Source organism: Suricata suricatta, chromosome 2, assembly GCF_006229205.1.
Source record: "Suricata suricatta isolate VVHF042 chromosome 2, meerkat_22Aug2017_6uvM2_HiC, whole genome shotgun sequence".
In the NCBI taxonomy this organism is placed as follows: Eukaryota; Metazoa; Chordata; class Mammalia; order Carnivora; family Herpestidae; genus Suricata; species Suricata suricatta.
The window spans coordinates 69191744-69217708 of record NC_043701.1 but is presented as its reverse complement, the minus strand read 5'-3'; the positions used below and the strand labels follow the sequence as shown (position 1 = coordinate 69217708).

The 25965-nt window shown below is 35.3% G+C and overlaps 1 protein-coding gene across 2 annotated transcripts in view; it reads left to right on the top strand.

Annotated features, from left to right (window-relative positions):
* The first annotated feature begins 582 nt into the window (after positions 1–582).
* The window catches only part of HGF (hepatocyte growth factor), a 74267-nt gene continuing 48884 nt past the window's right edge, over positions 583–25965 (top strand). Inside the window, exons 1-6 of one of the 2 annotated variants that reach the window (XM_029956890.1) lie at positions 583–734; positions 7409–7574; positions 11906–12018; positions 13717–13831; positions 18634–18776; positions 24527–24647. In XM_029956890.1, coding sequence (XP_029812750.1) covers positions 653–734; positions 7409–7574; positions 11906–12018; positions 13717–13831; positions 18634–18776; positions 24527–24647 — 740 coding nt within the window. In that variant the 5' untranslated portion in view covers positions 583–652. The remainder of the gene's footprint in view (positions 735–7408; positions 7575–11905; positions 12019–13716; positions 13832–18633; positions 18777–24526; positions 24648–25965) is intronic. The other variant, XM_029956899.1, reaches the window with a different exon arrangement.

Sequence of the window (25965 nt, the reverse complement as noted above, 5' to 3'; positions counted from 1 at the left end):
CACCTCCCTCTCCAGTTCTGACACCCCAAGGAACCTGTGCTGGGTTTTGAATCCCTAGTTAGCTCTAGCAGTGAAACTAGAGAGATTAGGAGCTAAAGCACATTTGACTGAAAGGCAGCTCTTCGCTTTCTTCTTATGCTGCTTCCCCTTCCTCTTTTCCCAAAGAGACATGTAAACACATGTATTTTCCTGTTTAAATTTAGCGAATTGGTCCTCTGCCTGTCCCTTGATTTAGCTATTGGGCTGAGCCTTGCTCCTCCCTTCCCTACTCGGATAGGAGCCACAGGGATCTGGAGCTCAAGCTTCCAAATTGAGCTGGCCTCAGGCCAGGTGACCTTTTCTTTGTAAGTTTCTTTCCTAAGCGGAGTTGAAGTGGGGGGGGGGAGGGGAGCTGGGATCTCTCTGGTGTTGTTGGGGGGGGGGGTGAGGAAAGGAAGGGGGTGGAAGAGAGTAAAGGGCTGTTGTTAAACAGTTTCTTACCGTAAGAGGGAGTTCAGACCTAGATCTTTCCAGTTAATCACACAACAAACTTAGCTCATCGCAATAAAAAGCAGCTCAGAGCCGACTGGTTCTTTTAGGCACTGAGTCGGAACAGGCTTCTCTCAGCCAGGCATCTCCTCCAGTGGGACCCGCCAGCGCGCCCAGCAGCACCATGTGGGTGACCAAACTTCTGCCAGTCCTGCTGCTGCAGCACGTCCTCCTCCATCTCCTTCTGCTTCCCATCCCCTATGCAGGTTAGTCCTTTTTTCTTCTTCACCATTATTATTTTAACTCTCTCCCGCTAACCTTGCCTTTTCCTGACACTCCCTACACCCCATCCCCAGCATCCTTCCTTAGCTCAGTGTGTGGCTTGAGTCCTTTAAACCTCTCCATGTGATTCCTTTTGATATTCTTTTTCTGTTTGCAAGGCATTTACAATGATAATTAACATCCCCTCAGTGTGCCTCTCTGCACCCCAACCCCAGCCCAGGCTCCCTTAGCCTCTTAGTTGTGGACAGTGGGACCGGAATGAAGTGCTAACACTGGCTGGAATTTTGCTGGTTTGGACAAGTTGAAGCCTGAGCAGAAGGTCTGGTCTGAAGAGGGGAGAAGGATTGTCAGTACCGCAGGGACTCGCTTCTTTCCAGAGGATAATTTTCCATGACATTCCACTACCCCACGTCACTCAGTCAACATTCAGGGCTACATGAAGATTTTATCAGGTTTTCATTTGGAGAAGGCAGACTAAGCCCTGAGTATATGCATGTTATAAAAATGAAAGAGAAAGCCTCTCTTGTGAGATCTCATTCTGTCTGGGTATGGATGTCTGCCCTTTGAAACTGCAGTGCAAGGGAGGCAAAGATTGTGTGACTCTGATTAAAGCTGCAGAGCTCCTCCTTTCAGCCTCCCATTTTCTCCCTTGGATTTACAGGTTGGGAAGGAATTGCTGGTGAGTTCATAATACCTTCCTGGAAGTGTAGAGATTTCATTGGCCCTTTTGGGAAGTTTTTGTTGTTATCAGGGCAAGAGGAAACATCTGTATTTGGTCTTATTATCATTGCAGGGGCTGAGCTGCCAATGGGAGAAGGTAGTCAGCACCATGGGTGGGCACAGGGGAATAAAAGAATGAAACTAATGCCCACATGGTAGACATGGCCTTTTCATAATACAAACCAGAGAACTGTCCTTATCTTTTGAGATAAGTTAAATATGTAATTTATCGGAACTCTGATCTAGTTTCTGATGTAATGCAAGGGTTTGCTAAATGATAAGGAAAAACATTCTGCTCACCTGGCTTTCTTCTTCGATTTTGTGAAGTGGTCTTTTTGAGAACAACTTTGTGTGGGAAGAGCCAGTTTGAAAACATTTAGGTAAGATTTCTGAAAAGGTGAAAAAGAAGTTAGCTCAATCAAGCAGGTTATCATGCTTGAGATGCGTCATTCTAAAATGAACTCTCATAAGACACTGCTGATCTTAGGAGGTTTGGAGCATAGACTGAGAGCATGGCTGATATCTTGGGGGCTTCATTTTTAAAGATTAAAATGTTGATGGTCTGAAGTATAATATGGTTACCTGAAATCATCTGTGCTAATGTGAGGGAAACACAATGTGGAAAACCCAAACAGTAGATCAACCATAGACAATGTCTATTTGTTTTTGGCATGCCTTACGGAGTTTTGGCAGGAGATATACATTCGTAATGATATTTCACTTTGGCTAATGTTGAAATGACTGCGTTTCCTGAGTATAGGGAGAATGCAGCCCCAGAGTGTGCTGGCAGGCAAGGAGAGGCCAGTTGGGGATTACAGATATTCTGTGAATAATTCCTAAAGTGGATAATGCTAACATTGTCATCAAAAGAGGGTCTGGCTTGGTTTGGGTGGTAGGTTTATTTTGATAGCTTTTTTTAAAATGAGTTTCTCTAAAAAGGAGACTATGGACAGCCCTTTTAGAACACATAAAGAAAGTTGGTCCTTTTTTATATCATCTCACACTGAACATTTAGGGGTTTTGTTGCTGTTAATTGCTTTGGTTATACTTTTGGATTAATCCTATGAATCTATATTTGTACATATTGTAAAACAATACAATGTGGGAATGCAAGTGAGTACTAAAATGAGATGACAATCAATCATGAGCAGGATGTGTTATGGAGATACTTTATTGAAAAGTTTCTTAAGAAATATGCAATATAGTTACCCAAGCCATCATTATAGTAGTTGATTTCTATAGAATTACCTTCTATGCACTTTTACCTACACTGGAAACTAATATCCAGTCCCCTGTAACAAAAATAAGCATGAATAAGCACCTGATGTCCAGGAACCTGTGACAAAGATAAACAAATGCAAAAGAAACCCACATTTGTTGAGCAACTGTTATGTGCCAAACTCTAAAAAAAAAACCCTTATTTAATTCTAATAAGATTGGCATTATTCAACTCATCTTACATGGGGGAAATTGAATTTAAAGACCTTAATTATCTTTTCATAGTAAAGGGATAGAGCTGAGATTCCTACTCAAATCTATGAGAATGAAATATGTACTGTTTTCCCCCTTCTTTTATTTATAATGAGCCAGAAGCTGTGAAATCAACTGAAATTGCATTTTAAAAATCCATTTTGCTAAGTAAAGTAAGAAAAACTCTGTGTTAGAAATACTATTATACTATGACTGAGAGTTCATTTCTAGTGTCAGAAGTTTGGAGAAGATGTGGTACCCAGGTTGAGTACGAAAAGATGGATGGTAGTATGATCCGTACATAATTCAGGGAAACACAGAGCGGCCAAGTGCATAGAGGTGAGGAGGTATGAGCACAGGTAACTATGTGGGATTGGTGTGTTGAGTACCAAGAGGGAGTTAGCATGGCCTGTGGTTAGAAAATGAAACAAGGTACCATGCACAAGCATGAACGTTGTGCCAAAGCATTCTGAACATCATGGGTAGCAGCTGAAAATTTTGGAGTTGCAAGATACCTGACTTAAGTTGTACTTCAGTGTGGTTGTTTTGGTTGCTGTGTGGAGGAACATTTGTTGGAAGAAATAGTCAGGGAGGAGACCAGGAGGAGGCGTTTATGACAATGACAGTGAAGAAGAAAGCCGAATGAAGGTGAAGAAGGGAGGCACTGAATCTCACCTTGACTATCGCTCCATTCTCTTTGGAAGAGATTATTGTGCTGCTTCTCAAATACCAACTGTGAAATCCAAGTCCTTAGATAACAGCAATGAAAATGAAAATGTGGACTAGTATTTGTGATTTTTCTCTTTGGGAAGGTTAAAGTCTCCAGTCACAAGCGTTCCCTCCATTAATTATTTGTGTACTTTCATCTTAACATCTTGCCACTTCAAGCTGTTAATCACTAATCATGCGGGTAGGTTTCTCAGAATATGCGGAGCCAGATTCCTGCTTCTTTCCACACCCTGCAAATCCTTTCCTTGCATGATTTTCCTTTGAAGTCAATGGTTAGACCATATAGAGAAGAAAATATATGAGGTACTGAGAGAAATGAGTGTGAGGCCAGGGACCAGAGGGAGAAATGTGTCTTTCTTCAAGCACCTTGATACATTTGACCCTACTTTCTGTTTGTAGGTTTTCACTAAGATCCTAATGATTTCAGTTCTAAAATAGGGATTTCGGGTTCTTCAAGAAATATAGCTTCCAGAGTGTTTTCCCATACTGTGAGAAGAGGAGAAAGGAGTTGTAATTTAAAGACCAGAAAGCATGACAAAGTTACAGTGATCTCTCACCCTTTGATTTCATTTCAATATTTTGTTTATAAACGTCAACTAATAGTTATGCACAAAAAATAGTAGAGAAAAATCTGATCCAAAGATACTTTTTTGAGTTTCTTCCCAAATTAAGCTTGTCTTTTAACTGTTTTCAGTAAAACAAGCATCAGTTGCTAATACATGTGGAAGAAAAAGTTGAAACTATTTTCAGCAAAAGAGTTTTATTTTCACATTCTGTTTTTTTAATGACTTCTGTTTTGAATTTTTCTTTTACTGAAGAAGAAATTAGTTTTATAATGCCTGGATTATATGGTGCACAACTAGCTTGAACTTCACATTTTTGAGCAATTTGTTACTGACCTAGTAGAAATGACTAAATTATAAGGTACAGCTTCCAAATCATGAGAAATAAATAGTGAAAGGGAATCCTGATACTTGGTTTCCATTGCCTTTGATTAGCTCTGTAGCCTCAGACAAGTTTTTCACTCCTGTCTGTTATCTAGTAAAGGAAAATCATAGATTTATTTGCTCTTCTGAATGCTTTTTGATCTTTAGATGAAAGGCGGTGATGGAAAAACTTATCAGCAAGCAAGAGTTAGACTACTTTTATGAGATACAGCCACACATTAATAGATTTCAATAGGACAACAGAGAATCTGTAGAATTAAACACAATAATCCCACAGAGACCTCTTTTCTCTATAGTAGTCCTCTGTACTTACCTTCATATTGCATGGTATTGAGAAAAGAAACTGGTTATACATTTTTTTCACCAAAAAAAAAAAAAAAGAAAGAAAAGAAAAGAAACTGGGGCATTGACAAGGGCTTATCTTTTATTTGATAAAAAGTAAAATACATAATTTAATGTTTGCCTTGGACTTCTAAAATTTAGGTTTATGTTCTTCTCTCACACTTAGACATATATAATGAACACATGTATGAGGCCAATTTAAATTATGTATTGTTAATTAACTGAGTTTATTTGACATATATATGTGACAAATACATATATGTGTATACACACACACATATATACACACACATGTACATTCCCTTTTAACCAACAGTTTTATTTTTATTTACTGGATTTTCAGCATCCATTAACTAGTATTTGCTTCTAAGAAATACTCAAATTGATATAGGAAATCAGATTATTATTATTCTGTGAAACATTTCATAGGTCCTATGAAATAGTGCACTATGGTCAAAGGAAGAAACTCTTAATGTAGAAATGTATCTCCCATTAACATGGTCCTGTGGCAGAAACCAAAATGTGAAAAGAATTATACCACTTCTTTGCTTGGGAGAATAACAAGTTCTTCTCTATGCCAGAAATTAAAGAATGGAATTTCAAAAACAAAGCTAAAACTTTGCATATTTTATACAAATTAACTTCCAAATATTTACTTAATAATTATAGTTTAAATAGCTTTAATATAACTTTCATTTTTTAGATTGAGTAATTGGTATATTAGCATTTCAGGTAATTAAACAAAGTCATTTGGCAAGTCAGTAAGAATGCCAGAATTATCATCTGTCTGCCAACGTTATGCAAGGCATTTGGTCCACACTCAATAAATAACATGTTGATAGATTATTTGGTTGATTGAATTTCTATGTTAAAATGTCTTTTAAATTATATCAGTTGTACCATAGCCATTCCACCCTGTAGGACAAAGAAAAGTTAAAAATGAAAACATTATTACAGAAATTAGTACCAGTCTTTTGGGGATTGTGTTCTGGAGTTTTACAGAGAACCAGAAATTTAGAGGACTTCATGTTTTCTCTTATTTATTGTGGACTTCAGGTTAGGATAGACATTAATGAATAGCATCTGCATGTTTAATAAACCAACTGGAGCCAGTGGTTGCTGGCAATTTTGAGACTCTGATGCCATTGTTTGTACTTCACTCTGCTAGCCATATTTCCAAATTTTCTGCACAAATATTTCACCCTCTTTACTTGGCACGTTTCACCATATATAAAGAGCAGGAATGCATTTCCTGTCCTACCATCCAAATTTCTTCTCTACTGATAGCTCTAAACCAGATCTTCAAAAAATATTTATAAGCCATATTTCTACATACTTTCTTGTAATTCTTTTATAAAAAGATGGCATCATGAGTGTTTAAGAATGAGGGTTCTGGAGTGAGGCAGCTGGGTTTCAAATGAGTTTTGCTTAAGGGGCAGTTAATTTTTCCCTGTGTCTTGATTTCTTCATCTTAAGAATGAATATGTTATTACCGGTTTTGTTATAAGGATATTCAAAAGAAATGGCAGGCAGAAGAGAGGCACAGTCATGCATGTCCTCAATACACAAGAGGTGTATTCTCTTAGGCATTTTGACCCTCATTGTGAAGATAGTGACCATCGTTAGAAACTAGGTAACTTTGGGCAAATTGAGGATAAAGAATTAAGCGCTTGATACTCTGAAGTTATCTATAAGATGAAGTCTTTTAGGATGTTTTAATTCTGTTTTTCATGTTTTTAATAGGAGGCTTCATGCTGTCTAGGGGCTTTGTAGACTACTTTCATGAAGAAAAATGATATCCCTACATTAAAGGATGAAGTTTTACACACATTTGATTTATAGTATTTGGCTTGATTTCAAGACAAACAATTCAGTGATACTAAGAAATAGTGCCCCAAAGCACAGAAAACACTTATGTAGGAAATAAGAAAGGCTAAAATAGGAATAATATGAAATACTTTAAAGAGAGTCAAAAGAATTTATCCACTGCACCATTTTTAGTGAGAAGTTTCTCATATGTAATTGAATTGGTTTATCTAATTAATACTATAACTTACATAAGGGCCAACTGTAGAAGGAAATGACAAATTTAATTATAGAGCATGATATGCTAAGCCTGGGCATTTGCTTACATACTGTTTGGAGAATATCATGTCATTTATTTCTTTAGAGTGAACTCTGTCCTAATTTTTAAAACCATGTTTCAATTTAAAGAATGTAGATGAGTGACTCTACATGACAAGTTACTTATTCTTCACTGATTTCAATATTCCTCCCTTGCTCTTAACTACTTGAGAGTATCAATCCCCACTCACTTCACCCCCAACCTCTGGAGATCTAGTATGTTGTCAGATGAAATCACTATCTTGTGGATGATCCTTAAGGAAATTTTTTTCTATATGAGCCTTAAAAGCGTTTCCTCCATTAAAAAAAATTATTATTATTAATAGAAGGACAGAAGAAAAGAAGAAACACACTTCATGAATTCAAAAAGTCAGCAAAGACTACTCTAATTAAAGAAGACCCATTACTGAAGATAAAAACAAAAAAAATGAACACTGCAGACCAATGTGCCAATAGATGTATTAGGAATAAAGGACTTCCATTCACTTGCAAGTAAGTTGCTTCATTTTGTTCTTGGGATAACTTTCCAAATATACCATCTACTAATTATCATCATGGTTCCTCCCATTTTTTTGTATTCAGTGTAATTTGCCCTTAAAAGTATAAGCTTGACTTGAGTTTTCATTCATTATAACAGAAGATGTTGCTCCCAGTTGATGGAAATATGAATAAGGGAGTATACATGAACTGATATCTTTTAGAATCCATGGTGCCTTTGGTTAAGGAACTTGTGTGTTCTCATCTTATGAATAGTTGGACTTTAGAAACTAAAATTCAATTAGGTTGCCTTTTATCCAACATTTTAAAATATTCTATTCAGAGTAAATATCTATCTTTTATTGCAAGAGGAGTGGAGGAATTTTCAGAACATAAATTGGGTAAGAGCCAAAATTTATTGCAACTTACATCATTGTCTTAAGGGATTGAAAAAAAAGGTGTTGAGAGAATTAGTTTAAAAGACTAGAGGAATTGGTGTCAGCAGCAGAGGCTGTTCAAAAAGAGTTAGGGGATAGTGATGATGAAGTTTTAGGGGGAAAATGATGGGGCAATTCAAAGAGGCATGAGGGGATTCCCACGGAGACTTTTCTTATATTTTGAAATTCCCTGCGTAACCTCACAGGGAAGAACTTCCTACTTCACCAGTGAGCCCAGGGATAAAACTTGGGAATTTCAGGCCATGAAGGAGACCACTGCATCTGAATAATTTTCTGAATTGCCGGAAGAAAATGCATTTCCTCATTCCTCCTCATAAACACCCCAGCCCCTCACTTACCTGACACTCCTTTATTCCCTATCTCATTCTATTTTTGACAGGATTGTGCGTGAAATCTTGTCAATTTTGAATTCGATTTGTGATCACATTTGGGGCAGTGCCATGTCATGTGAATACAGATTTTAGTAATGTCGTGGCGAGCAACCCTAATTTCATCTTGCCTTTTTTTTTAGATAAATGAGTGTATGGGTGTAAGGGAAAGGACGTGGTCAGAGAAGGTCACAGACAGACGTAGGGGAAGAGAGACTATCTCCTTTCTATTCATTTATAACTTCTCTGGAAGTATTTTTCTTGCCAAACTGCCACTTTCTGGGAGAGATTTCCTGGCAAGGGGAGTGGGGAATTGACTTTGCATGTATATTCCTGTGATAATTCTGTTTCTTTCCCTGACTTTCCTGCATTGAGATTATTAAAAATGAATTAGAGAAAACTGCTCTCAATCAATGTCATAGCTATGTAGATTTACGGTGATGTTCTTCTTGCAATTGAGGAGGCTAGATTTATTATATTTTTCCCTCACAGGCTTGGGAAGGTGAGGCGAAGGAAATGGGAGAAGTTCGTCTCGTTATTGATTTTTAACTCTGAATCTGAAAACACACTTTCCTGAATCCACAAGTAAGGAAGGCATTGTGACCTCTCGATTTTCACGCTTTATCTCCAGAAAACAAAAGAAAAACTTCTCCCATTGTTTTATTTAGGAGGAAATAAAATGATTTTGCTGCATTAAAGAACACATGTGACCTGATTAAAAATCTTTACATATCCCACGTATGAGGTTTCATACTTTCCTACTATATTCTGGTTGAGTTATACTTAGTCTTCAAATTTATGGCAACCTGTGCAGAAAACCACATGTAGGAAACCTTTGTACAGCCCAAGGTCCTCTGCCCAGAAATGTGTCATCCTTCTCACTTGTCTATCCCAAATATACATGTGTGTTTGGAATCACTAAATACATTAGTTATTCAGAATTGAATGAGCACACTGTGATACTCTGAAATTAGACTCTTAATGAATTAAAGGATCTTTTTGCAGGCTTGTCATATGGACTAGAATCATTGAAAAACAATGGCAAATATACAAAAATGCTTGGAAAATACCAACAACACTTTATGAAAGCATCTGTGATTCAGTGGGTGCAGGGTGGAACATTCTCAAACACTATCTCCTCCTGAGAAAGTATCAACAACATTGGTTTTACAGAGATTGAAGTTCTTTTATTGCTGGATAGGAAAGATGAGCAGAAGGCCTGATTCTAAGCTCCTCAGAAAATTGCTGTCTTGACTTGACTCAAGAGAAGAAAATATGAGGCTTTCTTCCTCCACCCATGACTGAGTAACTGGTATTGGAATTGCCTTTCTGACAAATAAAACAAGAAAACTGGACAAAAAAAATCTACATGTAGGAAAACTTAATTTTGTTCTTGAAAGAAATATGATAATTAAAATAAGGATAAGATGAAGGCTCTTAAAGTCAAACTTAAGACAAGCTGTAACTCTAGAATTTGACTGTTTGGATCCATTCTATTTGGAGGCATAAAGTGAGACAAGGAAACACTTTTCTGAGAGACTTTGGCATTATAATGGAATGAGAGAAAAGGGTGAATGGAGTCAGCAAGCTGGAAATTCTGATAGCCACTTTTTGGATTCAATCACCTGTGTATTTAAAGAGGCAAATCTTGCAGTTCTTGATTTTATTAAAACATTTTTTTTACATTTATTTATTTTTGAGAGACAGACAGAGACAGAGCACAAGTGGGGGTGGGGCAGAGAGAGAATGAGGCAGAGAATCCAAGCAGGCTCCAGGCTCTGAGCTGTCAGAACAGAGCCCAATGCGGGGCTCAAACTCACAAACCGTGACATCATGACCTGAGCTGAAGTTGAACGCTTATAACCAACTAAGCCAACCAGGCGCTCCACAATTACATTTTTAATGTGAAGTTAAGTGGCAAGTTATTGATTCTGTAACTTTAAAATTTATATTTAGATGTTTGTTTAGTTTATCTTTATATGAGTTCTTTATCTAATTACTATGCTTTCAAAGGCATTTAACATGTCCCCCCCGCCAACATGCTACAATAGAGTGATAGGGAGTTTAACATGTATTGCATAAGCCTACAGTCTACCAGATGGAAATGCAAGTCTATTATTAGCCAATTGTCTCATAAGTTATTTTGCCATCACTGCAAAATTCTACTTTCATGATTTGCTCTTAACTACTATTTCAGCTGTAAGATGTTCTTATAGGTAGATATTTCAACATATCTTTAAGCACAAAGTTCATGAATATAATTTGGGGGTATTTTGGATATCCAAATAAATAAAATAAAGATAAAAGGTAAAATGTTTAAAAAATTTATAATATATTTTGTCTCATAAAGTTTATTTTTCCTTATTTAAAATTATTTGTAAGTTGCTAAATTACTAAGAAATAAATGACTAATGGGATATCTAAAATTATAAGAGCACTATATGTTCTCAAAACAGTATGGGGATTAGAAATGAAAAATCCTTTTTAGAAAATCTGTATTTCTTTTAATTAAATATTTGTACATGATGACATTGTGATTAGCATGAAAATAGTGAGAAAGAGTTTTAATACCATTTCTTAAAGGAAGGTGAACAGGTCAGAATTCCAACTTCTTTTCTACATTGTAAGACATGGTTACATTTAATATGTCAAAAATTTTATCAAGTTCTCTACTCTGTTCAGCTAAAGGATTTGTCTACTTATCATCTTATTTTAGAAAGACTTTTTTTTAGCTAACAACAAAATCCAATATAATAATTAGCTGTAGAAATGATAATTGTAGCAGTGACACATTTTAGTAATTTTCTTCAAGATGATATATCAAAAGCATATGTTATGTGTTATTAATAGATCTTTTTAAATTAAAAGTTTCTAAGTTAGCAAATCTATTTAGGAAACATTGACTTACATACACAGCTCTCCTAATAACAAGATTTTCATGGCTTTAATAAGCTTCCATGGTTTATAAGTCATCAAGAAGGGATATAATATGCAAAATTTTCCAAATAGTTGATTTCAGATCCCTTCTGCTAGGAGAATCTCCAGGATGGTAATTTGTCTAATGCATTTTAGGAGATGTCACTTTAGAATATACTTTACACAACTACAAACTTTGGAAATTAATCACGATATTTCAAATATAATCATTAGTATACAACTATAAACAAAATCTTCCAACTTGCTGTATACAAGTTGGACTCTTACAAAAAAGAGTCTTTAGAAATAATCCAAGCAGTTGTGTTATATATTGGTTTTGCTTATTTAAGTCTTCATTTGTCTAAACATCATTTAGAATAACATGAGAACATTCCAAACCTTATTCTGATATTTAAATGTACATGTATGAAAACTTAATTTTGTTCTTTCTTTGGCCATCAAAATGGTAGGTTCAAAAATAACTCATTTTTACCATGCATATGTAATCATGTGTCTATGACCTCGTTGGCTAAACCATGTGCCCATTCTTTAAAAACTGTATAAATAGTAGTATTCCTTCTTTTCATTTAGATATTTTTTTCAGGGCCTTTGTTTTTGATAAAGCAAGGAAACGATGCCTCTGGTTCCCTTTCAATAGCATGACAAGTGGAGTGAAAAAAGAGTTTGGTATTGAATTCGATCTCTATGAAAACAAAGGTAACTGGTTTCTCCCTAAATGTTTCATAACAAAATAAAGTATAAAATGTGTGTAATTTCCTGTCACAGTGCTCTTTCCTGCTGATTTTTCTATTAGTGTCTTGACTATTTTCAATACAGTATTTTAAAAAGAACATTTCCCAAATACTCCATAATTATATTGCCCCCTCCTTCTTTGTTTATTTCTAGGAGCAACTCTTAGAACATATTCACCATGTTTAATTAATTAATTAATTAATTAATTTTAATTAATTATTTATTTTTAAACATTTATTCATTTTGAGAGACAGAAACAGAGTGTGAGTGGGGGAGGGACAGAGAGAGAGAGACACACACACAGATTCTGAAGCAGGCTCCAGGTTCTGAGCTGTCAGCACAGAGCCCAATGCAGGGCTCGAACCCACAGACCTGAGATCATGACCTGCGCTGAAGTCAGACACTTAACTGACTGATCTACCCAGGCGCCCCTCCATATTTATTTTAGAAAGTGCCACCTTAAGTTAATAGTTTAAGGTATCATATATTACAGTACATTGAGCTTATTATATAGTATTTTAAATGTAATGAACATTGAATAACTGCTCTGTTATCGTGGGGATTGCTGTTAATAAAATATAGGAGTTTTGAAATATTAATTGTGTCTTTTCCTAATTACATACTTTAAAAATCTTTAAAATAATAAGATGATATTATTTGTTAATATGTCTATTTTGTTCATCTGATACTGTATTCATATGTATTTACTTTGATCCAGAGCAGAATTATATCAATGAAATATTGGAAAATGTTAAATAAATATGAATTTTATCAAATAAATCTCCTAACAAATAAATTAATAATTATGGATTATATTTATGAGAATAGTATTTATTTCAAGTTTAATGTTTTTTAAAATCATACTGGTCCATTAAATTTGAGTATTTGGTTATATACAAAGATATTTCCTTGTTAATAAAGTAGATATTAAAATTAAAATTAAAATTAATTTATGGTAGAAAATGAGATGACCTAAATAAAGAAAATAAGATGATCTATATACCCCAATAATTCTGCAAGTCCTAAACATAACTCATAATCTAATATAAGACCATGTTGTTGACGACTCTAAATACTGCTATTTGATCGGAATATACAGCTTGTTTCAATTTAATTGCTCTATAGTTCTGCATCAGAAAAGTTAGCAAAAATTTAGAAAATAATAATCAACATAATATATCACTCAGACACACATATAAACATACACAAAACCTACACAATTTTACTGAGATAAATACAAGTTATTTTATTTTAAACTAACTCTTGGAATTGAATAATTTTGCAAATTACTTACTTTTTATTTTTAATAGTTTCTTAAAATGGTCTGCATATTTGAGCAAATCATGTTGCCAAATTAAATTTGTCCAACCAGTTGAGTATACAGACTAATCTACACTGAGTACATGGACGGATCTCTGCTGTTATCCAGGAATAAACCCTAAAAATTAAAACTTCTCTGTAGCCTTTTTATTGTTGTTGTTTTGTATTATTCTGAGGTGTTTGATTTTGAAGTAATAGAAACTTTAGGCCAGAAATGTCAGTATGACTTGAGATAATTTATAAACATTAATTGCCTAAAGATCTGGATGGAGATTTCTTCTTTAACATATCCAGCATATGTTACACATAGTTACACAACTTTGCTCTGCTTGCCTCTGACAGACTACATTAGGAACTGCATCATTGGCAAAGGAGGGAGCTACAAGGGAACCGTATCTGTCACTAAGAGCGGCATCAAATGCCAGCCCTGGAATTCCATGATCCCGCATGAACACAGGTAAGAAAAGCATGAGAAAAGAGGATAGAGCCTTTCTTTTTTATCTGTGTGTTAGCAATCTCATGTTAGTCCTTCAGAATAATCTACGGTTCTATAATAATTTATTTAACCAACTTTACTGAATTGCATTAATCCAGGGTTATGTGCATTCATGACTGATATTCAAAGATGAATAAATTTGCCATTAAGATATGGCCTAACAGTATCTTACCTCAAAACCTCATCTTATACATCTTGGTGTTTGTGAAGAAGTAATGAAAATGTGATTTTAAAAAAAGCATATATATATTTTTCCCCCTTCTCTTTGTCTTCAAGAAAGGACAGCCCTCTGCAGCTCCAGTGAAGGGCTTGACTGTGATATAAATAGGCAGTGGATCAGATTCTGACCTGATCCTGGGGGCTGATTGTTCTTTAACCATGGTGGTACAGAACCTTGGTTGCACATTAAAACCAACTGCTACAAGCCCTTAACAAATCCTGCCACCCAGGCATCAACACAGACCAATTAACTTAGAATCTTTTAGGGAAATAATTCAGGCACTGGTATTTCTTTTTTCAAAGCACAGCCAAAATTGAGAACCTCTGCTAATAACTCAAGTCACAGATTGACCAGCCTTCCCATTTCACCTATTGCCTAATGACTGGAGAAAATTTCTCATTCCTTGGAAATTAAACGTCTACACTTCAGAGAAGTGTGTTCATTATAACAGATGAATGCTATTTTAAGAATAGTAAACACAGCATCCATAGGCTCATTAGTCTGAGAGTTTTTATCATCATGGAGGAAAAACATAGATTTCTAATACCACTAAGGAACTAAATATAGCGACAGTTTTTCAAGACTTATTTAACAAATAACTTTAACAGGAACTGAAGTAGTTTAAAACAATTCTCTCTGGTTATTAAATGCATTGGAAGATTTAGTGTACCAGGAGGCACGTACCTTGCTGAGCAGTCTATCTTGTTTACCTCATTTAATTCTCCCAAGAACCACATAGTGGGCAGTTTTATTAATTCTATTTTATATATGCTGAAACGGAAGAAGAAAGAGCCATAGGAAGTTTTCAAGGTCATGCCCAACTAGTAAGTGGGATTGTCAGGATCCTGAGCTCAGCCAGTGTCTCTGTGTAACCTTGGTTTTTAACATGAAACAGGGCAGGAGGTCACATGCTGTGACTTGTTTTTGCAATAATGGTGGTGACTTTGCCTTGATGAATTTGCTTTTTATTCCATTTCATTCATTTTTGAGGGGCATAATTATGCAAGATGATTTTACTTCTGTAAATAGAGATGAGGTAATTGGCCTACACAGAAAGAAAAAAGTTAGTTGCTCCACAGTGGTATCAAACCTGTGATCCTGGCCTTTTAACACCAGCTAGTAAGTGTCCAAGCTCATCAGTTTACAGGGTTTCAATAACAGAAAACAACTAATTTCCTCCCAAATTAGTTACTTAGGATAATACACAAATACCTTTGAAAGACAGCATTATCCTTATATTACAAAGAAAAACAAAAAACAATATAATTGTTGTGTTCTCCCATAAGGATTTGCATGGTGTCTCTCCCATGATACCATATGAGGAAAACACTTTATTTAAATAGATAGATCTAAGTTTTTCCTGAACAAAGGAATAGCATTTGAAATCAATCCTACCCTGGTTGAGTGCACTGGACTGACCCAGTGGAGGTCTTATTTCAACCCAAATTCTCTATGATTGTGAATCTCTGCTAGAAGAGTAAATGTGAAATAGATCTCCCTGGGAACTGGCTTCCCGGTCCAATCAGCTATTTTAATAACAAACATTTCCTCATGATATAGAGGTTTAGGGCTGAGAAGATCTTGGTTTTAATCAATTTTTTTTTGTATTCAACAGTAACACTTAATTTCATCAATTAGCAGGTTATTGGTATATCTGCATGATAGCTTACCGTTTTTTAAGTTAAGTGTTACCTACAGATTAACATTAAGGGAAATGGAAAAAAAATATATGTATATCTCTCTGGGGGAGTGATTTATTGTTGATTCCTAAATTGAAATATTTTACAAGTGGCTTAATGGGAAGATGATGATAGATGACTAAATTAGTACAGAAGCTTAACCAGAAAATCAGGTGACTTGATATCTGCATCTATATCCTTTGTTAGCTACCAGCATTCATTAATGAAGCAGATAATGGAATAGATCAAGTTTCGTATGAATGCAGTTTATATTAAAAGAAAAGAAAAAGTGGCTAGCCCTCAGAAAATCTAATTTATATTTCAAAGTATATATGAATATAATTCAGTTTTAAATTTTTTTTACTCTCTCTCTACAAGGACAAAGAACCACAAATAGTATATATGTGAATAAATGTTTATTACATAGTCTATTGACTGGGCTTGTACGTAATAGGTTCTCATAAACATTGGTTGAATGAACACATATAAGTGAAAATAGCAGGGCTGGCTTCGTCCCTTGAGCAAGTCTCGATGCCAAAGAAAAGCAGGCTATCTCTCAGAACACAAAAGAAAAAACAGCTAATTTGGGTAAAATGCCTTAATACACCAAAGAATGAAAGGAAGAGATGACTAGACTCTTCTTTACTCTCTATGTCCTCAGGAGGGATTTCATACAAAAAGCAGTGTATCTTTTCTTTTCAGTTTTATTTTATTAACTCCGGTGAGAAAACTTAATTCATATTTCTGCCATATCTAGTTTTGATTTCTACCTTTTCTCTATTCCTTACTGGTATTTTGATGACTAAAGCATTGACTGATTCATTTACTACTTTTTCACAGCCTCTCTTTAGCCTTACAGATCCAGAGGAAAGGTATATGCGCACGTGTGTGTGTGTGTGTGTGTGTTGTGTGTGTGTGTGTGTGTGTGTGTGTGTGTGTATAGAACAAAAATCTTCTCTAAAGATTGTAGACTACTTTGCTAATTATTATATTACTCCCCCCAAATCACTACTCTACTTTTTCATGAAAAAGAGATAGAGGAACATTTTCTTAGGTAAATTTAGGTATTACTTTATGGGAAAAAAAAAACTGACAAAAAGACCAGAAAAATTAGTATTTTGTTATAAATTTACTATGAAAAGTTGGAAAACTGGCAAAAATGAAAGAAAGAAAATTTCAAGCAATGGAATTAACAAAGGGTATCCTAAATTATTCTGGAATAAAAGGGCTAAAAATAAGGGAAAAAAGACTTATCTTTCCTTTGAAAATTAAATACCTTTAGGAATTGTGAAATCATGATGAGCTTTAATTGTATTATAATTTTTGTCAATCATATGCACTAATGTCTAGTTTTTGATTCCCCATATTTACAAAGCTAATGTAGTATGGATATAAACTCTATCTAAAGACATTTTGGAGTTTCATAGTATTTATAATATTTATTTCCTTGAAAACGTTTGGTTAGTATTAAGTCTCTTAGAATAGATTTTTTCTTTTCTGTAGACTTAACTATGGTGTATATCATGTCCAAATGAAAGGATTCCACTGCAAAATATTGCTTGGTACCCAATGAACATCCATATATATTTTACGTCACAATAACAAAAAAATGATGATTTCTAAATAAGTTTCAATGGGTAGGAGACATATTTGAATGGTTTTTACTTAGAGACTAAAGTCCTTTTACTTCACTCAAATTTAAGCACCATTTAGAATTCAAGAATCAGTAAGAGTAGAAATAAAGTTTTATAGCAACAATTGAACTGAATATTGAAAATGTAACCAGATTTTTTTAAAAAGTGTTTAGTGTTACTCACAGATATATATTCTTCCTTACTTGTGATTTTTTTGTGTGCAGTCTAGCAGATGAAAGCATCAGAAGGCTAATGCCACAAGAAGTACAAAAGAATAAAAGAGGCTTTGGAGTTTTCTGATACTGTGTTGAAATACTTTATACTAGTAGGAAAACTATAAGTAGGGCATTAGAAATTTCAAATAAAGGTAATGTATTATAGTCTCTGCACACAATGGCAAACTATTAGGAACCAAATCTGGAAGCCCAAACCCCAGTCACAGTGAAAATTAGTCAAAATTTTGAAGAGAATAAATAATTCTGTTTTTCAGTATGACAAGGTAAAGACGACTAAGCAGAGTGAGCTTAATAATAAGTAGCATTTATTGAATGTTGATTACTCAGTCATCTCTTTGAACTTTTTGAAAACAACCATATAAAGTATAAGACGTTATGAAGTTATGATTATGCTGGGTGCACGTAAGCTAACACAGGCTGAGAGAGGCTAAATTACCTGCTGAGCTCTCCAGCTGGGAAGAGAGAGAACTGAAATTTGAATCCAGGTTTAATTTGATTCTAGACCCTTCGTGTTATTTCATCAACCTGTTTCTCAACTGTGCAGAAACAAAGGGGGCTGTTCTTCATAAGAAAAGCAATAAACAAATAATTATCTCAGATAAGCATTGTAATAGCGAGATTTCAAGGCCCTCGCAGTGTTTCTTCCATTCTTTCCTAGTGGCCTTGCTCCATCATGTGCTGTCTTTGAGTGGAGCTTTGACATTGTGGTTCAAAAAATGTCAGTTAGGTTCTAGCATGATGGACTCTTAGCAAATCCAGAGATGAGTCATTGTTAATGGTGCTGAATGTGGGAATTCAGTTAGGTGAGTATTTATAAAACGTAAGTATTTTAAGAATGGATGAAAATGACAGAATTCAAGTTAATATATCTGGAAGTCTGAGCTAGAATGATTTCTGTACTTCAGGAAAAACATACCCACTAATTAGTAAAATTAATAGGCCAAAAATAATGTTGCATGCTCTTATACTGTAATGATTATCATTTTAAAACTAGCTTTTTGCCTTCGAGCTATCGGGGTAAAGACCTACAGGAAAACTACTGTCGAAATCCTCGAGGGGAAGAAGGGGGACCTTGGTGTTTCACAAGCAACCCAGAGGTACGCTACGAAGTCTGTGACATTCCTCAGTGTTCAGAAGGTAAATGAACCTGAATGCCGTGTGGGGCACTCTGCTCCCACTTTCTGTAGAACTGCATCTCGCATTAAAGGTTAACAGAAACGAATCAAACCATAATAAATATGTTGTTCATTCAAATGCAACTAAAGATAATTATCTGAGCATTTTTACATGAAGTCTTAAAAAATGATTATCATCAGATTAATGCAAAACGGTTATCTGTTGAATTGCAACAGAGCCTGAAGTATCCCTCTGGGGAGAGTAAAAGCTCGGGCTTCCTCTTCTACTGTCTTGAGTTCACATACCTCAAAATCTGCTCCCATCCATCATGACCTGAAAGGAACCCAGTTGAAGCTTAGTTCTTTGAGCATCAGGCTAATTCCATCCCTCTAGCACCCGCTTCTGCAGAAATTTTGTTAAGCCTACTCTGAAGTGGTATGGCAAAAGTACATGAACCCGGAAGAGAATATGGGAAGGGGTTGCTGGAGGTTCAATACCGCTGGGTGCCTTCTGGGGAAAAGCAAATCTGACACACAGACTGACACTAAACACCACTGAGAATAGTATCTGAAGAGATCAAAGCATTAGTAGCTCCCCAGCTGTCTTGAAGGCAGGTGCCCTAAGTCCACACCTGTCTTTACCTCCTCTCACACCTCCTCTTGTCCTGGAAAACTGCATGCCTGACAAGAAGGAAGAGTAACCACTTCAGCATTGTATGTGGTTTCAATGTTCTTAGTTGCCTGGCTATTGAAAGACTGGCTTTTTAGTTTTGTCAGAAACTAAGCTGCTAAAAATCCCAAGGAAACCTGAATTAAGTTCTGAGAGAAATTTAGTGGGATTTCAACGCGCTCGGGGGTAGGGGCTGCTGGAATGCTGTCCGACTTTTATAGTATCTGTTTGTTATTAACCACATTTTTTGGAACAATTTTTCCATATATCCATTTAATACTAGGTTGATATTTATCACATAAGAAAGGCCATTGTTAGCTTAATTGTCACAGAGAAGGTGAATTTGTTTTCTGTTGTTAGTTAATTTAAGATTCTTGACTCCATGTGCTTACAGCCAGTTCCATCTGTGTTTGTAAATTCTTACTTTCCATTCCGTATCATATTCTGTTCACTATAACTTCTCCATTGTTTTCTTCTCTTTTAAAAATAATAAACTGATCTGTGATAACGTTATGCACAAGTCTGTTTTGTATGAGTAAATGTAATTAATATTTGTTTAAAATTTACACATGGGAGAAAAACCCTTGCTCTTTTGGGAACTCTCCACAGTTTTCAGAGGTTGAAAGTGAATTGCAAGGAGTTTTGTTCATTGATTTTTTTTTTTTTTTACCTGGGAAGGTGTTTTCAAGGGAAGGTAACTTGGTCCAACTTTAAATATCTTAGCATTTATGTTACCTGTCTAGTTCATGTGGGAATGTGATTTTCAACTCTGGTTTATAAGAATCTTCATCAAATTTCACTGGCATAGATCCAAACTAATAGATCATAGAAAAAAATGTGCTAGAAAAGAAGTAATTGAAAAAATTCTGTTCCCAATTATCCCCATCACATTAGAATGTACCTCTCTATTATCCTTTAATTTTCTGAGGTCATTACACCTCCCTTAGAAAAGAGCATTGCTAATTACTATTAATTTCAGATGATACTGTTGGTCACCCAGGCATTAAAGGTTGCAGACATGCTTTTTCCGGAAGTAATTAGAAATATGACAGTGTTAGAATAGTCCCACCCCCGCCTCCTCGCTGTGAGTGAACCAACACTGGCCCTATAGGCTAAACATATCTTAGGGAGTATGAATTGAGCTGTGATATTTAAATTCATATGATACTAAATAATCCTATAGCAGGATTTTACTGAAGAAGATCTAAAATAAAAAGCACTGTCAATAATTAAAAGAAAAAACACAGAACAGTTTGTAAAATTGGTAATACAAAATATACAAAATAATGTAGGTGTATTTTTTGAGATTTTTGTAACTGTATTAAGCTCTTGACTAAATAATCACCTGAAATGTATCTGAAAGTTTGGTTCATAAAAGAATATATCTGATATCCAATGATTAATATTATTTTTATAATTGATCCTTGAATATATTAAGCATTCCAAAAGAAAACAAATACTTTTATCCCATTTAGAACAATTATGTAAAGAAAGGAGCATTAATATTATAATCAAATACTATAAAAAACTAAGGTATCTAAAATCCAATTTCTTGCTTTAACCTTAGCTTGGGATTTAAAACAAAGCACTCACCAATTACTGGAACAGATGTCTTTTTTAATGACTTCACATAGTCAAGTAAATACATTTTACTGACATAATCATTATTTTTAATGCCTTACACTTAAAATCCCAAATACTTCTGCTATAACTTTATGTGTATGATTTCATATTCTGTGGAGAAAGATCTTAAAACAAAGATTTAAATAAAACAATTATTTATAAATGTGGCTTTCTGAAACTCTCCATATTTCAAACATTCAGCTCTGCTGCAGTAAGCACCAGAATGGATTCTCAAAATAGTTGTTTCAGTTTTAGTGTGTAGAGTCTGTAAACTCAGATCACTTGTAGTTTTATGATTGCGAAAAACAGAACACAATAGGTTTTGAGTAAGTTGGTTAGTATGATGAGAAAGAGTCTAAATTAATCTTTTTTATATTACAATCCATGTGTGGTTAATATGGTTTTCTACTTTCATTTACGCTGAAGTATATTTAGGAAAACCATTTTAATTATGAATAGGAACATTTATTTAGTTTGAGTTTATGTCATCTAGGACAGCATTTTGGTTTTGTTGTCTGTTTTTAAGGGATAAACTTGTTAGAACAGCTGAACGATACACTGGCAAAAACAGAGCCCCAAGGAAGCAGGCCAAGAGGGACAACCCTCACCCTCTGCAGTGTTGAATAGACCATACGTCCACCTACCTCCCTGAGGAGATGGACTTGACCTCCATCCCTACTGCTTGGCTTTGAGCTTGGACAACTTAGAAGTTTCTTAGAATTCTGGAAGTTTGAAAAGTGACTCTGAGTTTAAAATTTGGTTTTCTTGAGGTACTTTTTGTGAGTACCCTGAAGGTTTGATGCAGTAGTAAAACACAAACTTTTCAGGTGGGTGAGATGGCTAAGCTACCTGCTTTCCTTCTCTCCGCCCTCCAATAGGATGACAGTACAACAGGGGCAACCTGCTGTAAACAAGAAGGCAGAGGGTAATGAAGTCAATGTTATAAAAGCCAAAGAACTTGACCTTCTAAAATCATTGCTATCTTAAAATTCTGATCAATTAGAACGCATAGGAAGCAAACACATGGGACAAAAAAGATAATTAGGAAGAATGGAATGAATACTGAACTGTGGGTCAGAAGAACAGTGTTCCAGGCACAGGTTTGACATTTTCTGTGTTAGGTAAGTCCCTTAAAACTGGTATGAGCCTTTTATTTCCTCATTGAAAGGATCAAATCATGTCTTATATGGTACAAGTAGTGAGTAATCAAAGGATTTTTAACTATAATATATTTATCCTCCCAGTTCTATCACAGGACACATTTTATTCCCACCCCAACAATGACTTTATTGCCTACCAAAAACTAATGTTATTCTCGCTAACTTTTATTATTATTTTTTAAGTATCTCCATAGGTTTGTGACTGAATCCATAACTCTCTCTTCACTTTGCTATAAATGTAACATACTAATTTATGTTTCTGTACCATTTTATGTTCTTTTGCTCCATAAAAGACTTTCCAAATCCTTCAGTATCCAAGTAAAATCTATTCTCGCCTAAAAAGCCATTACCACCAAACACTTAAGACTTTTAGAATAGAATGTATTATCCACAGACTTGCTACTTAATGTGATGTACAATGACCAAAGCATCAGCATCCCCTGAGAGCTAATGATTGATGCCTCAATGCTGATCTTCTGAATCAGAACTTGCTCTGTAACAGGATCTCAAAGTGACTTTTATGTACATTAAGGTTTGGAGAAGCACTGATCTACTACACTCATTCTATAGAGTGGTCATTTAGAGAATCAACTGTTTAATTTATATAAGTATTTTTATTTAAGAAAATTAAAAATCCTACAGTGCAGGGAAAGTGTTTTATAAAAATCTCCACAATAAATCTTCATAGAAAATAATGTTATGTACTCTCATCAGAAAGTGATATACTCTAATCAACTGCATCTGCTAAAGAAGACATAATAGATATATTCTGATTCCTGAGTCCTATACAAGGATAGAAATTATACATGTGGGTTCTTATTTCTTATGTGTGACAATAGTATTATGTTCTACTTTGTCATTTAGTACAAGGAGCAAAGAATGATAAATGCCACATCATCTTCTGTGAAGATATCATGCTTGGCATTCTTTTGAAAAAGGGAACTAAATAAATCATTAGCCCATTCAAATGGAAAGCTGAAATGCAATGATGCATAACCTGTGTTGCACATTGTAATGTGGAAATGACCTTGGCCAGAGGACCTTTATCAATATGCTCTTGAATTCCCTTCCTTTACAGTTCAGGTGCTTACTGACTGTGGTCTGGGGAATCTTGGAATTACATGAGAAGAAGCTGAATTGGTCCCTTTTCTTTGTTCATAGAGTAAGTTGTATGAAAAGAGGTAGATGGATCAAGGCAAATGGTCTCATATTTTAGAAAGTTACTCTAATATCCTATTAGATAATACAAATCAAAAATTCAGAAGTGATTATTCTAATATTATATCCCAAATTATTACAGATACTCATGAGGCTTAATATCATTAGGCTAAATACTCATTAGGCTAAAAACATCAGTACCTTTTCCCTGCTTTCACTAAAGTTAGATGATCAGTAGTGACAAGATACAAATGATGTGTTTGGGGAAGTTTGCCGGATTTGTAAGAAAGCCAAGCAGTGATTTATTCCACAGGATGTCTGCTGTGCTACAAATCAACCTGTCCATTTGAGAAGTCTCATTTTCAGCTAGCTGATGTGATTGAGAGTTTTCAGTGTGACATAAGAGGCCAGCCAGAAGAGAACTATTAATTAGCCCCACAGAATCATCAGTAGGATGTTGCATAATTACATGAGCTGATACATTATAAAAACACTGAGTACAAGGAGTTCAGTAGAAGGTCATCTTCTATCCTTCGCTAGATAAGAATGTAAGCTTGCCCAGGTATTTGACATAAATGTTCAGTAACAGAAAGAAGGCATCATTTCTCCTTTTAAAATAACTCTATTCTTTGTATAGTACCAGATTTAGGTTTGAAGCTAATCTCTCAAGTTTATCTGGTCCTCACTTTGACATTAACTGTAGGGGTATAGTCTGTACACATTGTAAGTTGTATATTTCCTATGTATGTATTTGGAGAGTAAGTTGAGAGAAGAGAATTATTTTACTGTCAATACAGACACTGAAATCCTTTGCATTTTAGACCAACAAAGGGAAGATCCCAAGGGCCTATCTTATATTTCCAGTTTCTGGGTATCTTTTGGACAGCTACTAAGAAATTAGAAAGGCAGCATCCGGGCCTTGTGGTAAATTTGTATGACATTAACTACACAAATCCTATTTAAACTATATGAAGAGTTCTGTAGGGAGTATCTTATGCCATTCTTTACGGACATTAGATCCTAATTCAACGTTAAAATGGTATGTAAGTTGTTATAAAAATCTTTTTGCTCAACAGGTGATTTACTGTTCTTTCAGTGGAACGGTGGTGTTCTTGATTTTGCTGTCAGAAGCAATTAACTGCCGTACTTTAATTTTATTAGTTGAATGCATGACCTGCAATGGGGAAAGTTATCGAGGTCCCATGGATCATACAGAATCAGGCAAGATTTGTCAGCGCTGGGATCATCAGACACCACACCGGCATAAATTCTTGCCAGAAAGGTAAAATACTACCAAATTGTGCTTCCAAAGATTTGTTTTTTACAAACTGTTATTTGGTCCATGACAAACTGCTAGAGAAATTCTCTTACATTATGTTTTCTGGATAGTCTTGGGGCAAAGGGACTTCGGACAAGGTGTATGAGAACACTGGCTACACCTCTGACTAGTCTCTGCTGAGGAGATTGAGTCCCTGAAATCAGGATGGTCCTAAACATAGGAGCATTAGTGGGGTGCGGAGGGGGACCACTACTAGAACCTTCCTCTTTCTCTTCTATGGCAGGAAAAAGACAGAGATCCATTAAGTAATGATCACAGTCCAAGATATGGGAGGAGGCATTATTGCTAAATACAAGCCAATGTCTTTCTAAAGGCACATCTTCCATGACTTAGGTAAAGTGGGATCACATGTGTGACTCTGTGACGTAGGTCATGCCCATAGAAAGGGAATGAAAGGTGGAGCAAACAATTCTTTGGCTGCTTGCTCATGGCGTATTTTGAAATTGTCAGTCTGGAGAAGTCAGGCAAACAAGTCTTTGTTTCTCCTCAGGAATAGGTTTTAAGCTTGAATGGTTAATAATTTGTCTACTTTGGCTCATTTCTTTCACACAAAATATTTTAGCTGAAAAAAATTCCGTATTTTTATTATAAAGAATAAAAATACAAACAATTATAAGGAAAGCTCTATTTCCATCTTTCTGAAAGGTGTTTTTCTTTCTTTATCTTTTCGTTTTTCTCTTAATTTAAATGAAAACTCTGTGTGTGTGTGTGTGTGTGTGTGTGTGTGTAAGTGAATCTCTTGTCCTTTAAGTGAGTGCAGGAGGAATATGGTAGCAATTAAAATCAAGTCACCAATCCAGGACCCTGTTAATTTAAAGGGAGGAGGGTATAGAGAAAGCGGTGTGATGGAGTTTCTCTCTTGCCATCGTGGAGGTGAGAGCATGACCTAGAAGGGCTCTATTTTCAAAATTGATCTATCATTAGTAACAAAACTATTGAATCCTAACTTTCAGTTTGAACTTTAAGCCTGCCCCAGAAAACCACCCATTTTCTTAATGATCATGCTTCATGAGGTCATGTTTATGTAATCTGTCCTTAATGAGGCTTTGTGAGAAGGGGATTCAGTTTGGGACCTCAACCGGTGGACAGGTACCAAATGGATCTAACTTATTAGCAAAGGGATGTATTCTATACTTACTAGATATGGAAGCTAACAAATGCAAAGGTTGATAATCTGCAGTTCTTATAAGGCATAAGAGGAAATCTCTTCTTTCCTCAGCTAGTAGTATCCACACTTGGTCGAAAGTTATTTTGTATGCTG